This window comes from Coregonus lavaretus (assembly GCF_964263955.1).
Source record: "Coregonus lavaretus genome assembly, chromosome: 17".
In the NCBI taxonomy this organism is placed as follows: Eukaryota; Metazoa; Chordata; class Actinopteri; order Salmoniformes; family Salmonidae; genus Coregonus; species Coregonus lavaretus.
In genome coordinates, this window is record NC_140004.1 from 20,504,434 (window position 1) to 20,522,174 (window position 17,741).

A 17,741-nucleotide genomic window follows, 5' to 3' on the forward strand; every position below is an offset into this window, starting at 1 on the left:
AATTATAATTGGGATAAATCACAATTAACCCATGGCAAACTCAGTTAGTGGTCGACCACTGACATAGGCTAATTATTTTTGAAAAACGGTGTAATTCTTCCTGGCAAAGTTTAAAAATAACTCTTCTATAAATACAATATGTGCTCGTTTATTTAATCAAAGTCTAATTTACTTCTGACAGAGAGTAAATTCCACTATTTTCTGTGAGGCTCTATAAAATTGCCATCATTTTTAATTAATTCTTAATTAAAATATATTACACCACAGCTTCTACCCATCTCTCTTGATATTCTAACATAATCAATTCAGAACCATTTACATATCATTAATTAAAAGCTTTCCTCTCTCATCCTTAAAATCATAATGAGGGCCTTTCCTCATTAACAACCTATAAGGTAGAATCTAACAATGCAGTGGAGAATGGATGGCAGATTTTACAATGTGTCCTCTGGCTTTTCTGCAGAGCTTTTTCTCATTCTAAAGTTGACTAAAATGTTGTAGTGTTAATTGTAAAGCACTTGAAGCCTATCATTGAAACATCATGTTTAGAAATCACAATCAGAACTGTGTAAAAGGTAAACCCATCGTTCCCAATTTTGCAATTCAAAGAAAATACTCTTCTTTGAGAAAGGGGAGTTGAAACGTATTACATGTATTTATAATGCAAAGAGAATTGGCAGTTCAATATCAGCAGTCCTGCATTTTACTGTATAATGACTAATGCAGTAAAATAAAAAATTTAAAAGCAGGCGTGTATTCATTACCCAGGCTTTAAAAAAACGCTGCCACGTTTCAAATATCTCTCCATCTTGAGCTCTCTCTTAAGGAAGAGTAATAATATCAAGTAATGATAGGTATTGTTATGCAGAGGATCAGGCATATCCTGATCTATCGTCAGTCTCTCACAGGTGCTCCAGCGTTACTTGTCACGACCGCATGTCTGGGTCTTCCACACGTCAGATAGAAATCTCTGCACTTGGTGTTTCAGCAGGCTGACAGCAATTTATTTGAATGTTTCGTCACAACGGTGGTGCATTTTGTGTGGGCTGCCTGCACACCAGAATGGCAGCAGCTCATACCATTCTGACACACACATGTAGTGATGTCACAAGTCCTGCCATATTAGCCAAATGGCCAGTGAGGAGGTGATACCGTTTTTAATTACTTGTCCACAACCCAGACCCCGGTATGTCTTATATTCAACCATCGAAACCACCAAAATGACAGATTTGTGCAAAATGAACTGAGTCAAAGACACACTGACACGTTCCACCAATGTAAGGCAATCAGACAATAATCAATATAATATTGTGTGTGTGTTATAACCTCAGTCGTAGTTGAATAGTCAGTATTATTAAGCAGTTCTAGCAGGTGGAGATCAGCAGTCTCTCTGCACCTCCGGGTTGTACAAGCAGCCTTTACCCTGATAAGTGTAGGCCCATGCCCAATTACACGCTTGCAAAGTCATGCCCATGTAGAGAATTATGAACAGATCCTACCGCAGCCTCATCCTCTCACACAGTGTTAATAACACCGGCCCAAAGCAAGCTAGCAGGAACACACATGCACACTCACAGACATATACAGCCAGCAAGAACATTACTATTCTTCAATCTGCAACCACAAACACAAGTCTCTAAGAGCAATAAACAGAGTAGGTTGAATATAATTGTAAGTTCATTTCACTATTTGAACTGTTCTTGGCTTACATCCTGGTCAAGCATGGTGGATAATTACCATTTTCAAGAATGAAAGAAATACATGTAGAGATCAAGTTGTTGTGGCCAGGAAAAAACAAGAAAGAGAGCATGTCATAAAACTTTTATGTATTGGATTCACACCTATACTAAATACTAAACTTGCATTACATTACAGTACAGTATGAAAACAACTTGAAAGCCAAAATAGTTTAACACTAGACTGTCAGCAAATGTCAAGATCCTTATTGACTTGGGAACTGACATGAACATGTTGTCTCTATTTAGGTACTTATATTTCACTAGCCAGAATAGCCCAAGGCTGGCTGTGTCAGTACATACCTACTACATAATGTAAATACAATTCCTCTTATTATTCGGGAAGAAATTTTTTAGCACACACAGGATAATCAGTAAGTTAATGAAATCCTCTCAAAGATAGGAACTCTATTTTTACACTGTCATAATTAAAGTACGGCACAGTTATAATTTACAGCCCTCGCTTAATTGCATAGGAAAAGTAAAATGGGAAAGGTCTATGAGGAGATTAAAATGTGGTGTGTGTGTGTGTGTGTGTGTGTGTGTGTGTGTGTGTGTGTGCGTGTGCGTGTGTGTGTGTGTGCGTGCATGTTTGTGTATGTGTGTGTGTGTGTGTGTGTTTCTGCTCTCAATGCAGGTTTGCAGCCTCAACCAGGGATTTCCATGCATCTAAACAACAACATTATACATTTTAGCATCATGGAATCAATCAAAGATTAGGTAATGAAATATATACTGTCCTATTGTCTTCTGCTACCAGGCCCTTTGACAAATTGAGCGCAATCCAAAATCTCCATAAATCACTATTAAAGAGAAGTATATCATCACCAGCGCATATATCTTCCCCAGCCTGACCTGTAGACTAATGAGAAGAGGCCTAGACTATCTTGTCTGATTAATTAATTCAAAATGTCGGCTGTTATTCAAATGTGAGGCTGGTGTTATTTGAATAAGACTTGACAGAAATGCCTGAAGAAATCATTTCTGGTTTGTGAGGCTGCTGTTCCATTACTGATGATGGCTTATGGAAATGTTAGAACAGGGAGTATTTTCTCCCTTTGCGCCACTTCTCTCCCCCTCTCTCACCTCTCTAGTCATGATAGCTCAGAGAAGTATGTCATTACTTCAACCCGTTCACAATTAGGGCTTTTAGCACTTATTTCCACTGTCCTCTGTGTTTTTTGTATTCCCTCCCACAACCAGCCCAGATCTGCAGGGCAGTGCTTTGGCTCCACAAGAGGCATGTTGGCAGAGAGCGAGGTCATGGTTTTTACAACTGCAGCTCCCCACTGCTGACAGCCACTGCTGCCAAAGTGACACACACTGTTTGGCTTTCCCACGTTCATACAGCTCCACAGCCCTTCATCTTTATCACGCCCCACGCCACACACAACTAATCACAATGTAACGTTACTCCTCACTCGGATTTCCCAGCATCACTCCCTTTAGCTCACCATACTAAATCATATACAAAGTAGGCTACACAATGATCAAAGGTGTACAGACAATAATTGTAAAATATCTGACTCTATAGCATAATTTTTCCTTAACCCTAGTTTCTGATCTTTACTGGAGGAAGCGGAGAAGACGGATAGAGTGGGAGTGGGGAGGAGAGAGGATGGAGGAATCGGAACCCGTGGGTCTACGTGCATTAGGCTGGTGCACACCACTCTATCACTTCCCTCATCAAGCATGGATTCTAATCAGGGCTCGGGAGATAAAAGACACTCAGTCATTAAATAAATTAACTCTTCCACTCTGCATACTTACAGACAGAGGTACCAGGCGCCTTCGCACCCAGCCTTCACTCCAGGACCTGACGGGTCGGCCGACCCGCACAAAAACACACACACACTACTTTAGGGGATATTTTCATTATTTAGAGAATGAGGGGAACCACGCCTTCTGTTCTAACCCAGCTATGTGCACATTTGCATGGGAAGCCTCTTACTTTGCATAATTGTATTAAAAGACCGAAAGCAAATTGAGGGCATTACATATACAGTACAGAGTACAGACTGACACAGTCCAGCAACTTTCTATATATAGTAAAACTGTAGAGGTTTAAATAGTAATCAAACCCTTCCAACTATGCTGATTCATTTACTTTGTGAGATGTTGTTGATGGGAGCTTTGAGCCTTCATACACAGGAAACAATTGAAATGACGAATGGTGAGATAGTAACAGTTCAAATCACTGACAAATCAAAGCTGACATTGTCTTCCTACACATCCGTCTGAGAGCAGAGAGACACCCTTATGAGGCTTACTGATTCACAGTTTAAAACTTTGACATCTCTGCTGCTCGCATACACTCCTACCTTCCACAGTGCTACGAGAAAAAAAGTGCTACCTAAATATGTATCAATCATTCTGACAGAGCTAGTGCTTATTTGAGAAGCAGAAGTGAGGGAAATACTCTGTGTCAGCAGAATGTCCATTGGCAAAACTTGCTTTTTGAATTTTCACTGCAATGTACAGATAGAAATGACCTTAGAAATCCCTTACAAGGTGCCTGGTATCATCCTAATGCATGCTTTAATTCTCCATTACGTAGAAATGAAATACCTGGTAAGGTGGAAAATACATTAGTGAAAGTAAGGCCTGAACAGAAGGCTCTGGGGATGTCTGTGGCACACAGGATTAAATATTAATGTGTCTCCTGCTAGGACACAACAGATACTCATATCATGGCTACTGCACATCAGCTCAGTGTGTTCACACACAGGCTCCCGAATCTTTCACTTTCAGAAAATCCTCAATGTTCAAGATGTTAAATAAAATGAATGTTGTTAATATCCAAAAACACACATACTATGAAAAAGCACATTGTCATCATCCTTTCTTTACAACATCAAATATATCTTATTTTTGTTTTCTGTTCCTTTTCCAAGTGTACAGACATGATCAATCATATTGATATATGGATCTAGGTTGCCAACATGTCATTAACTGTTTTATAATATCTATAGACATGTAGTAAAGATATTAGGGACATCTGTTAATCAAATCAAGCAAACATCAGTGAATACCTGTTATGTTGTAATATTAGTAATTCCATATATCAGTAGGTGCTATTCCTTTCCCATGTACTTCCTAACAGCCATAACTCCAGGAAAGACTGAGTACTCCCAACAGCATGCTAGTGGACAGGATACCAGCTCACAAATCTGGGGAGCGGACCCATCCTAAATTCATTAGGAGGAACCATCCAATATCCCACCGGAAAAAAGGGAGCGAAAAATAGCAGTAATGTACTCTGGGTGACCTCCACTTTCTAAAGAGAAGAGAAACCAGCCTTTTTCGCTTTTCAATGCCCATCAATGTGGAGTAAAAGGAGGGACAGCGTTCCCCTGCTCGCCGTCATTAATCATGGCTTTCTGGGAGCAAGAGCGTATTAATTTCTGTCATCCCAAACATCATTGCGTATTGTTATGGCATGGCTCAGTCCTCATTCACCACCAGGCGTTACCCGCTCGTCCTGGCTGAGGGAATACAGGGCCGGTGTGGCTATGTTTCAGAGCAAGAGGCCTTTATCCCTGGGGCTCTGACACCAATTAAGCTATTTCACCAAGAGACGAAAACAGGACCCGCCGTTTCACTGTAACATGAGCCAGAACCTAGCCGTTGGCCACTTGCCATCTTTCCATTGCCTCAGCCCACAAAAATGAACTTCAAGGGCTTAGGTGAAGAAAAAGAAAGATACATTTAGAGTAGGCTTATACATTTACCAAACCTTGAAGAAAATATGACGCAAGAAGAGGAAGGGGATTTCAGTCCCTTGTGTATTGTTCTAGGAGTAGAGACAGTAAATCTGGATCACTCAATAATATAAGCTTTCTCTGCGTGTTCAACACCAGGAACCAATATGTTGCCTTTAAAACAAATATAGCCCCATCATGGAATTGTTGTTTCCATCTGACCTTCAAAATATAAATATTCTACTTTTTCTATTACTATCTTAATGTTGAGTAAAAATAGACAATCTCTGTCCCAATTTAATAGTATAATGTAAGGCAGTACAGTATTTATTGATGACTTCAAAGCTGGTCATCCAGTTGCCATTAGACATTTACATCTGCTTTAACGTTTTTATGGTTGTCTTTTGGCAGGCAGCAGTGTGGGGCTTGTCAGGGCAGCGGCAGAATAATGCAAGGTTTGTTATGAATTAAATATTAGAAATCTTAACACAGCAGCCAATAAGAATTATTTGCCTTATTAAAGCAGCAGCAGAAGACGCTGATTAAATTTTCATTGCATTGCAGTCTTTTTCCCATTTCTGACTTCAATATATCATTCTAATGTATGAACCATGTGGAACAATGGCTTGTGGAACAATGGAAAAGGGTCTTAATTTCAGCTGAGCAAATAAGGATAGAACATTAGAAAATACCTTTTGTGAAAATACATATGGTAAGGGAGAAAACGGACTACAATAACGCATTGATAGGTTTTCTATTTTAGATGCATGAAGTCATTCAACATGGTATAGCATGTGTGTGATAACATTGATAATGATTTGAACACGGCAGCAGCCTTGCAATGTTGTACTGTTATAAATGCTCAAATAAAATCTGTACATCTAATAGCCTAGGTGCATCTGAAAATGCCAACACTTCTCTGAGAGAAAAAATTATCACCTGTAAGAGTTCCAATCACTCTACCTGTTACTGTATTAGATGGATAATATTATATTAATCATATAACCTAGAAGAAGAAAAAAAATCATAAAATAGATGAACACCAAAACAAATAACATCATCAAAATGTATTTCCTGTGAACAGCAGTGGGGCACCTCTGTCCTAAAAACCATTATGGCATGTTGGTTGTCCACATTTAATGTGTATGGAGAGTAAATGAACATCAGGCATCTATTGCCCCATGAGAAAATCTCTTCCCTGAAACACTGGAGCTAATGAAATGGGGACCTATAAATAGCAGTATCATTACTGACAGCGGACCAGTCTCTCCATCTGACCCTCTTTACACTAATAACTGCTATATGGCAATACAGCTCCACCGTCTAATGATGCTGCGTTGAAACATTAAGACCATGATTGGTCTCAGATAAAGAAACTCTATAGGAAACATCCGGTAACCAAACCTTTGCTCTGTTTCTAGTTGTATCATTGTTTTAACTGTATAATAGTCTTCCCCATGGTCCAGTGTCTCTGTTACCTGACCTGATCTGTGATCAGCTCTTACTAAATCAATATCACTTATCGCTCCATAAGACACTTTCAGACTAGTCCTCAATGGGCTTGAACTGAATATTACCTACACAAATCTAGCAATGTATAATTGAGAAAACGTAATTAAATAAACATAAAACAAATTGATTTAACAGACATACTCGCTGTCAAATCTATTTCTGACAGGAACCATCCAGCGAGGTGTGCATGGGTAAATGGTAATTTTACATTTTGCTGTAGACATAAACACTGTGGTGGGTGGATGGCTTTTTAAGCTTGCTGACAAAATTATTGATGACAACACATCACAAATTGTACTTATTTCATATACACATGTCAGGGGAAAAGTATAAAATATTGAAAACAGCGGTGGCTGGTGGAACATTCACTTTAAATGAAAATGTAACGTTTCAATACTGAGCACGATTTGGTTAACCTGCAAAGAATAGCTGACAAGTCAAAGGTGATGTCAAATTCATCAGCCGGTCTCTTTCTGGTCTGAAGAGCGCGCAGCTGCGGTAATATATTAGAGGAGATGCCTTGCTAACAGACGCCGGGGCCCTGATAGAGAACAAGATACCTCCTTCATGTTGCCGTGCCCCTAAAACATCTCCAACATTTCAGTTCCTCCATGAACATAAGGGCACCATCTAGCCCACAGGGGGAAACATTATGACCTCTCGCTCCTGGAGAGGAGGGCCTAGCTATGCAACGATCACAGGGAAATAGTGTGAGTAACTCATACGTAAAACAAACGTATTCCCATTTACATTTATTTTTTTAAGCCAACTGAATTTATCTACTCTAATTAAATTACAATACCAGAATTCTGGCTATGAGTTAATATTCTATATGTTCATATTCACTGTGTTTTCTTGAATAACAAAGAATGGAACAAACCGAGGGATCTGAGGTAGAAGGTAATTAAATGAAACATGAGCTCATTTCCAGAGTTGGGGGTGGGGGAGCAGGGACCACATTTATTAAATGAGATTAGCAAATATAAGACAATGTCATTGATACCCAGACTGGGTCAGTGTGGGAGGATCCTTTCCGCCTGATGGAGGGGGATGACCAATGCTGAGGAGGATCTGAGAGATTTATTCTAATTCTCTCTCCTATTATTCATCACGCTTCAGCAGCATGTTGGTTCAGGTGGGATACTCTGTTTGGTTAGCAGAGAGAGGGACCAGAACACTGAGGACAATGGAGAGTGCACAGAAAGCAAGCAAGGGCCATGCTGCTCCAAGCTTTACCGTTGTCAAAGGTGTGGAATAAATGTGTGGCAGACACGAAGAAGTATTCCTTAACAGCCACACTCCTACAGCTGTAACCCCTCAATTTCAATCAATCCTTCCCTTTTGCATCCCAAGCATCTCCTGGCTGCCACAGCCTGAAGATAGCTATTTCACCACCTCTGTCATGCCTAATTAACAACGCAGATGTACAATTTAGAAATGTTGCAATTAACCTACTAAAATATTGTTGGAGGATGCTAATTCTTATGCCAGTTGCCATAAAGACTCATTTGCATAACGTATGTGCAAAAAAACAATTATGGGCTGTTGTTCGCACAGGAGCCCACAGAAAACGCTTCCAGCTATAGAAGAGGGAGCGAGAGAGGCAAGTGCAAGGTTTTGTGTGAGTACAGATGGAGGGACATCAGCACCAGCAGATTATCGTTCAAAAGCACCTAATTCAGATCAGAATCAGATGGAGGTGCTGCTATATACTGTAGGACTCAGGATAACAAAATACAACAAATACTCGGAGCATGTGAAAGCACGAGATTACAGATTTTCTCTCCCTATTGATACTGATATGCACCCTACTTTTTCTCTTTTCTCTCTTTGTCATATGCTCTCTCTTTTTTCTCTGTTGTTAGGAGAAAGGAGGGAATTTGGGAGCTGCTTAGATAACAGCCCCATCTTCCCAATCCCCTGGCCGCTGCCCGCTGCAGAGGAAGCACAAGTGGCCCTGCCATTGAGACGGCCAGGAACCCAGCTGTGAGGGAACCATTCTGCCGAGCGCTATCTAGTCACTGCAGCCACATCACTGAGGCACTCTCAAACAAAAAGCAGCCAAAGTCAATTGTCTGTCTGCTGAATGGCTTTCTGTTCCCCGGCATACATTGACTGTGGCATTATGCACAAATCAACACTATAAAAAAACAAATGGTAAAGAACAAGGCAGTCTTCACAAATATTGACTTTTGATCTTTGGCCATGGTAAGGATACTGAAATCGTTAACTTAGATTGTTTTCTCAATTTAATAATAATAATAATAATAATACTAATAATACTAATAAAAATACTACTACTACTACTACTACTACTACTACTACTACTAATAATAATAATAATAATAATAATAATAATAATAATAATAATAATAATGGGATGTCAAATTAACAACAAACTAGATTAAGGCGGCTCATTAACTCTGTCAGAGAGCCTTGAAATGAATGTTCCCTAAAGGTTTGAGAAATGCTTACCCCCTAAAACCTAACAATATTTACGCAAGGTAAGGCTTTTACTCAGCCTTGCATGTGGTTAATTACAACCTCACTCTGAAATTATTTCAGTCAGTCCAGTGTTCATAACCACAGCGTGCACATAGATGAACAAACAGACACATATTGTAGCATGTTCAGCAGTGTGTTCAGTAGTGTCAGGAGGCTAACACAATGCTGTCCAACACAATGCTGACATTCCCCTAGTCTGTTAGTGTAGCTAGTCTCTCTAATCCTCTGCTCTACACACTGGATCTGGGCATTTATCAGCCAGAGCCTCCTGCACTCTGTTACCTCTCCAGACCTCCCGTTTCTGAACTTGATGAGTCAAAGGTCAGGGAAACAACAGGTCAATTCGCAGCCAAGAGGAGCGCAGTGCAGCTGAGAGAGCTGTGAAGAGGACTAAGCCTCTCTGTGGCGCGCTGTGATTTAGATTGTAATAGTTTTCTGTAATCTCTTTCTATTGATTAAACCTCACATCAAAGAGGGGTCCTGCTGCAGAACCTCTCTTTTCCTGGTCAGAAATACCATATGGAGGTAATCTTTCACCGTTGTTATTGTTGCTGCTCCCGCTGCTGCTGTGAGCCGCTCTTCCAGGGCGAGAGAGAGGGGAAAAGGAGAGCAAGAGAAAACAAACCCAGCACATCTGATTAGCACTGAGATCTCCCGACCAGCTATGGCAAAAAACAAAATGACAGCATACTTATCTTTTTAGAGTTTACTTTTCTTTATCTGCCCCTGACATGCTGGGCACAATTCAGAAGAGGTGTGGAAAAAAGGAAATGTCGAAGAACAAACCAGTGTGATCTTTTGCAGATTGCTAGTGTCAAACATAATGAGAGAGAAAAAACAAAACGGATAAAAGGGCACAGAATTCTAGCAGTTTTAGCAATATCTCACATTCAGCTCATTGAAATGCAAAACCAAGAGAAAGTGAAAAAACAAACCCCTCCTGCTAAAAACACTCAATTTACTGACAAGCAAATGACTTCATGCTGCCACTTAATCTCATTTCTTGCATAATGCCCTCTAATTAGCATATCAAAGTGAATTAATACTTCTAGGGTATTAGCAATGAGGAAATCTGCTCTAGGTCTACAATAAGAACACTACAAACAGCCTTGCATTGCAAAACCCATCTGTCTGTTTCCCAGTCAAGTGCATCTCTCTCGCTTTCCCAACCACACAACACGGGCTACTGACCCAAGTGGAAAAATAGATTTAACTTAACCCCCTGCCCTTGCCGCCATGCACCGAGGTCCCTGGTGAGTTTCTGAGATTCTAAGTGGGAGGCATACATACATTTAAAAAAATCTCCACACAGGTTGAAATGGCTGTCGTATTTCTAACATACATATTCATGTAAAGATTCTAGATACATATCATGTACTGTTTCACATCTTTCCACTGGAGCTGTTCAAGAGAGCCTTGATACAACTACTCTGCTTTTCTACCAAAAATACATTTTCTGCACAGTTTTGAAGCACATACTGTAAACATCAAATAATTACAGCCGTGTTTGTTTGTTGCACTGCTGTCAAATCCATGGTTGGAAATTATTTTCACCGGATGGGATCATTGCATGGTTAAATGACATTGGGATTGTGTGCCACTTGAACAGACATGAAAGGGGCAAAGAATCACAGGGACATGTGAATGGCCCACAGTGGGAGAGAAAAACAACCCAGTCAAGAAGGCCACCAGACCAGCTGAGCTCTGTCAATGGCTGAAAGGGGGGAGGCTGTGACTCCAAACCACATGTTAACCACACGCACACTCACACAGATACACACTCACACAGACACACACACAGATACACACACACTCAAGACAGATACACACATCATCCATTGACTCTTTAAACAGATGTAAATACAAGTATGTTTGCTGTCATTGTTTACATGGCTACATTACAAACACTTCAGGTTTGATTTAGCCTGTTTTTATTTATGCTTAGTACAGTGTGATCCAAGAATAATAATGAGCATTTTATATTTCCAAACATCTCTCTCTCCTTTGATTTACGACAAAATATCTTATCAAACTTGTGTCATGCATACATGTTCATTGTACAGGTACTAATTGCATTGAATTGTATTATGTAACTATTGATAAAGTATAATCAAATGAAGGCCCTGGAGTATCTGGTTACAATGAGATCAATAATGTCCACATGTCAAATGTTTTCATACATATAAGATATAGACAAAACTGCAAACAAGCAAAACACACACACACACACACACCTAGAATTTTGAGGCACGTCTCAATTCAAAACAGAAAGTGGATTTAAATTCTTTAAAGTAAAAACAATAACTTTACAGCTACTTTCATACGCCAAACGGCACACAAAACACACACTGATCAGAGGGACTGAGATAGAGAAAATGTACCACCAGAAGCATTAGTACACAGCCATTTCTAAACTGAGTGCTCAAACAAAGTAGTACAGAAGAATATTGTTTAGTGGTTTAGTTATTGTGGAAAAATACATTGAAACATGGGCCATCAAAGGGATTAAAGAAGATTACAACAACTGAGCTGGTAAACAAGCTCATTTAAATAATTTGCATACTTGGAGACTCTATTCCTCCTGCATATTTAATTAGATCTTTAATGTAATATAAAATATAAATATGTAAAAAGTAATCCAATTTGTGCCTATGGAGATTTGAGTTCTACAGGTGGGGTTTAGATCTGAAAGTGTATAGGGAAACATACATATTGTGTGTGTGTTTATATTGATGCATGGATTCATCTATGATGCACACACAGAAGCATACAGTATATGCACAGTCGCTCACACACTATTACATAGACCTAAACCATCCAGTGATCATATTCTCCCTTTTTCTTACACGATCGCTCTCTCGCTTTCCCTCTTTCTTCTCGACAGGCATAAAAAATGCCTCAAGTAGGCTAGGCAGCCAAGCGGGCCCTTCTCCTGCCCCTGTGGACACCTCCTGTGGCCAAGAAGTTCATTAAGTTTTATGGTCTTCCCCAAGTCACTTCTGCTTATTATAAGCCACACAAAGGCCACAAATCTGGCAAGCCATCACTATTTTGAAGCAATAGCAAAAGTTGTTTTTTGTATGACAGGCCACTTTTCTTGTGTTTTCAAACAGGTTTAAGAGTTTACCGGTATTTGACAGCTGTCATCACTCTTCTCTCTACGAACACCAATATACAAAACTTTGACCTGACCAGCATGTAGGGGAAAATGCCAAATGCTTACATCACTCTTGTAATCCTATGTATTGTCTCTTGTAGTCATTAACTATTGCAACTTTGCCACTGGTATCAAATATACCAAATATATCAAATATTCACTAGCAAGCGTAAGTATAATGCTCCTGGCAACAGCTTGATATAGAATAAGAAATTTCCACAACTTGAAATCTTTAAAATGAAAATGACATTTTATATTAAATGTATTGAATAAAGTTTTAGGAAAATAGTTCAATATTTTGGACAAGAATAAGAGCCTCTGCCTATTACACTGAATAGGGTATTGCCCCAAAAAAATAAGCCATACACCCTTTAACAATAATAATTAATTGCAATATTTTGAATATTTTTCATATACACCTACAATACTGAAAACGTTTATTTGTATTTTACATTGCAGTGCAAACACATTTTTGTAATAGGTTTATATGTGAGAAGTTGACTAGCAGTAACCTCCTTTTGGCTCATCAACATTGTGAGAGGAATCCTATCCATGAAAAAGACCTTCTCCAATAGTGTGGGCATAAAATCCTTAGTATTTGGTGTCATATAAAAACGTTATATTATTTGTATTAGGTCCATACGATATGCGTCTGGCCTTGGAATGACTGTCTACCTGTCCTAACAAAAGCATCACATCATTGGCTGTAGCATGTGGTTTGTGGCTTCTTATGAGCATTCTCCTTTCACCAAAACCTACAGGGCCACTCGACCTTGAGCAAACAACAGAAATTAAAAGGCGCATTATGATAAAATTGTGTGCTATCAGTGTATCATATTTGATTTGCAGCATTTTCTGTGATGTCAGAATTGCATGGCATCACGACGCACAAGAAAGGTGCACAAGACAGGTTAACCCACTATTAATAACCTATTCGGTTTGTGGATTTATTATGGTTAGAATTTGAAAAAGGTGATCCTAAAGTCGCATGGTGCCACAATTGTCACTCACACGCTTGTGCATGCACAAACTCACTCACAGTGGACACACACACAATGTTGTTGTTTGGGGGGAGCTTATTTCATATTTTCGTGTTTTACGCATCATCTTGCAGAAGGCTACTAAGATGACCAAACAAATGTAATATATAAAAATAAAAAAACGTACAATAATTAAAATCTTCAATCATGTCCTACTTTCTAACAATATGTTAACCCTAATACAGTTACTCCTTTGTATGCTACCCATTTGTATTAGTAGGAAAGTCAAATTATGTGCACAGAGACTGGTTCTAAAGGCTGTGTCCACGCATGCTGGGCAATAATTTTTATGTGTTTTCTATTAGGCTATACAATGATGTTATATATACTTTAAACAGTTTCACTGCACTTAGCTTGTCACGTTAGAAACGTGTGACTTTATTGATCCAATGAATGCTGTATGTGCGTTACAGATGGCAACAATGGTTAGATAGACTAGCGCCAATAATGTCAATAGTGATCCTGTGGTCACCAAACCTCATTATGCAGGAGATTACAATGTAACTGACACATTTTTTAAATTAATTTAAATAGTGAAAACAGGGATAATGACTGTAGGCTATACTTTCAACGTTAATAAAAGACAATGACGCATAGTTCAGAAACAGCTCACATAATGCGCGTTCTGTGGTGTAGCCTAAAAACACCAAAGCATGTGAATGTCCTTTATTTGTGCGATACAGCGGAATGTGACGCACAGCGTAAACATGTGCAGGTTACCAGCTTGTCCATGCCACCCCGATGCAACCATCGAATAACAACCCTCTATCAATTTCTACGTGAGAGCACATATACCTTTTTGTGGGGTGCGGATGCTTCTCAACGGCTGAAACCATAACCTACATTTTCCCATTGCAAATTTGCTCCATTGCGGAGCTGATTCTGTCTCCCGCTTGATAACATCGGATAAGTCTGCCTAGGGGAGAATAAAGATGGCGGTGTGCAAATGCGTTGAGGCTCCGCAATGTTGCCTATTATTACAGTCCTCGTGTTGTTTAATCCTACACTTTAATGCATGTGAAATCTTACCTGTTTTCTCTTTGATCTCGCAGAGGACGCTGAAGAGAGCAGGTTTCATTCTGTGGCAGTTCAGTCCATGTTTCCTGTTTCAGTTTGAGACAAGAACCAACATTGAAATATAGTCACTATAACACCATAGTTGTTAAAACGTGTAAGAAATTACTCTGAATAATGTCCTTGCTCTTTACAATAACTTCGAGGTCTTGCTCACTTTGCACATGGAGGATCTGTAGTTAATGTTGACATGCATCTCAAAGTTGTAGCATACAGAGTGCTTTGTCAACACGAATGACAATGGATGCATTGTTTGTTGAAATACTAACTATTCGGTAAGACTTCAAAGTTAGTTTAAAAAAGTTTATTTGTTGAAAATTCACAATTGAAATTACTCAAGACTGTACATTCAAAATTATTACTAATGGAAAATAACGCCACGGAATTAAAATAGGATATTACCCAATGTTATTTTAAAATATCAGGAGTTACTGTGAAACACATTATTCTACAAGTACGCATCAATCAATGTTTACAGTAGCCCAGCCTACCAATACGCAACATTATATGTAAATGAAATATATAGCCTGCACTTTCCCCTAAAATTGTTTGTAGACCACACGAGCCAATGAAGCGTGTCAAAACTATTAGAATTACTGGATGACAGGTGTTAACTTTTTCATCTACATTGGCCCCTGCAACTAATTGACCATGGGTTTCAGGTATGGAGCAACATTTTATAGCCTAGCTACCTGTTATTACATGGATATTCATTAGCTATAGTGCGTAATGGTGCGTAAAGTGTTTTGTAGAGAAAACATGTAAATGAACCAACTTTGCTTGCGCCTCGTCCAGACTTTGGTCAGTAATGGTCATTATTTGATGCAGAATGTCACCGATATCTTGTTTTCGCCCATCATCTGTCCCATCGTGTCCATGTGGAGGCTGCAGTCCCATGCTTCCTTGTACGGAGTGGCCAGCCAAGCTGACACCGCCGAGAGCCTGCATGATCCGGGCTTGTTCGTCCATAGTCAGCCGCAACAGAATCAATGCACTAAGCCACACAAATGGAAACTTAGCTTGAAAAACTTACATACAAAAACTACTAGAACATGTGTTGCGTTAAGGAGCTGTATATTGGTGATATTGCGCTTACGCGTATAAGAAAAATAAATAGGTGAGTACCAGTGATGGTATCAATATCGCGTGTCCATGTAATCACTTTCTTACTATCTTCTTTCTTTAGGAACGGTCCGAAGTGTGTGTAGTTATGAATGTTTTTGTCCGAAAATGCATAAGCTATAATTCTTCAAAACTTCTTTGTCAAAATGACAGCCGCTGTCCCTCGTATCCTGCACGAGTCCTCTTGTCAATTCGTCTTTCTCGTTAGATTTGACGTGTTGGGTATTGCTGATCCTTGCTGATCTCTCATTTATTAGCAGTCTTCTTTTGATTATGTTTCTTTTTGCAATTCCTCTTGTAAATGTTCAAATCCCCATTATTGTCAGCAGGAAAAAATATCCAAAGTGAAATTAAGCAATGAGCAAGTGAATGAAAAAAAACAAAAAATTAAAAACAAAATACAACACTTAGGTAGTAAATGAGTACCTGCTACCTGTAAATGTATAGCAATTATTTCCAAGATAACTGAAAATTAAATAAATCATGAGCGGCATTGGTAGCCAAATACAATAATAAAAAATATGAAATGTAGAAAAAAGTTAATAGCGTTAGTGGAAAAATTATAGAAAAAAGAACAGCGAGAAATTAATTAGGCTACACGCTTTAAAGCGATGCGCAAAAATATCTGCCTGCTGAAATTTATGAGCCCGAGCCTCTGCCTGTGTGTGCTTTATGTTGTTTGATGGCAGCGGTAGTGAGCGATTGACAGTGTGCCAATGCCACTCACTCACTGCAGACGTGTCAGAGCAAAAAATACAAAATCGGAATAAAAATGCACGCTCCTCCCTTCAGAGGAGGGGTCTATATTCTTGTCACTTTTCTCTGGAACCCCGAAAATAAAATGCTAGAACTGTGCTTGAGATGGTTAGTATAATGATGAAATAACGTTGGAGTCCCACTTGTCGTATGCCTTACACGTGCACCAAAATGCCGTCATTCTCCACACATAATAAAAAATGTGAGTGTAACACACAAAATAAAATGCATATCAGAGTTTTATAGTTTGATACAGAACTGATAATGAATTGCACTGACTCTTCGCTTCTCAGGGCTATGGTATGTATGGTCGTCTCTACCAAGCCTTGCCTCATAGGGTAGGCAAGCAGTAGACATGTTTATAATATTGGAAGTAAACCTCTTCGACCAATCAACGCTGTGTTTGAATGCGACTGATGACCAGGGTGTCCTATTGCTGGCCGATGCATGGTCCTGAAAGCCCACCCACCACATCCCTTCATGTACTTGAACAAAAGGACAGAGAGGAAGAGGCAAAGCGAGAGGTTTCACTCTCCCCAAAATCTGTCAAAAATAAGCCCAATGCGTTTCTATGGGCTTATTTTGAACCTAAGCTTGTCGCCTTCCTTCCCGCCTTTGGGACAATGACTCCCATTGTTAGGGCGGAGACTTGAGCATCTCTTCATTATATACAGATCTCTGAAAATGATATAAACTTCTGATTGGTCGTTGCTACGGGTGACATCCACTGCACAAGCAGGCTGCACTGCTCAGCGCTCCCCTGCAGTTGCTATGGCAGCAGACAAGTTGTTGAGCTGGATGCAAGGCTACAACCATAGAGCTCCTATTAAATAGTATTCTAGTAGTCTAATTCCTAATTCTAGGGCAACATTTAAGCATCATCTACCTACCCACCATTCATATAAGACAGGTTTTAATGAAATGTCACCATCATACAAATACTCCAGAATAGCAAGTGTGTGAAGAGTATCTCTGTGCAAACTTGTCGGAGAGCTCCACATGTTGGTGATGGTGTAGCTCACACAAACTGTGGTGGTGCAATATGAACCACGACACAACATTTAGTTATTATCTTAATTCATTGTAAGTATAACATTGACAGAATTAAAGAGGCTATACAGAATCTTTGCCTCTGGTG

The 17,741-nt window shown here is 39.4% G+C and overlaps 1 protein-coding gene across 1 annotated transcript in view; it reads right to left on the minus strand.

Moving 5' to 3' along the window:
- LOC311144885 (pre-B-cell leukemia transcription factor 1-like) overlaps nt 1–15,731 on the minus strand; it is an 81,805-nt gene extending 66,074 nt beyond the window's left edge. Inside the window, exons 1-2 of the mRNA XM_084181053.1 lie at nt 15,501–15,731; nt 14,681–14,754 (exon numbers count right to left, since the gene is read on the minus strand). Of these exons, the coding sequence (XP_084037179.1) occupies nt 14,681–14,754; nt 15,501–15,694 (268 nt within the window). The 5' untranslated portion in view covers nt 15,695–15,731. The remainder of the gene's footprint in view (nt 1–14,680; nt 14,755–15,500) is intronic.
- Between the last annotated feature and the right edge of the window lie 2,010 nt (nt 15,732–17,741).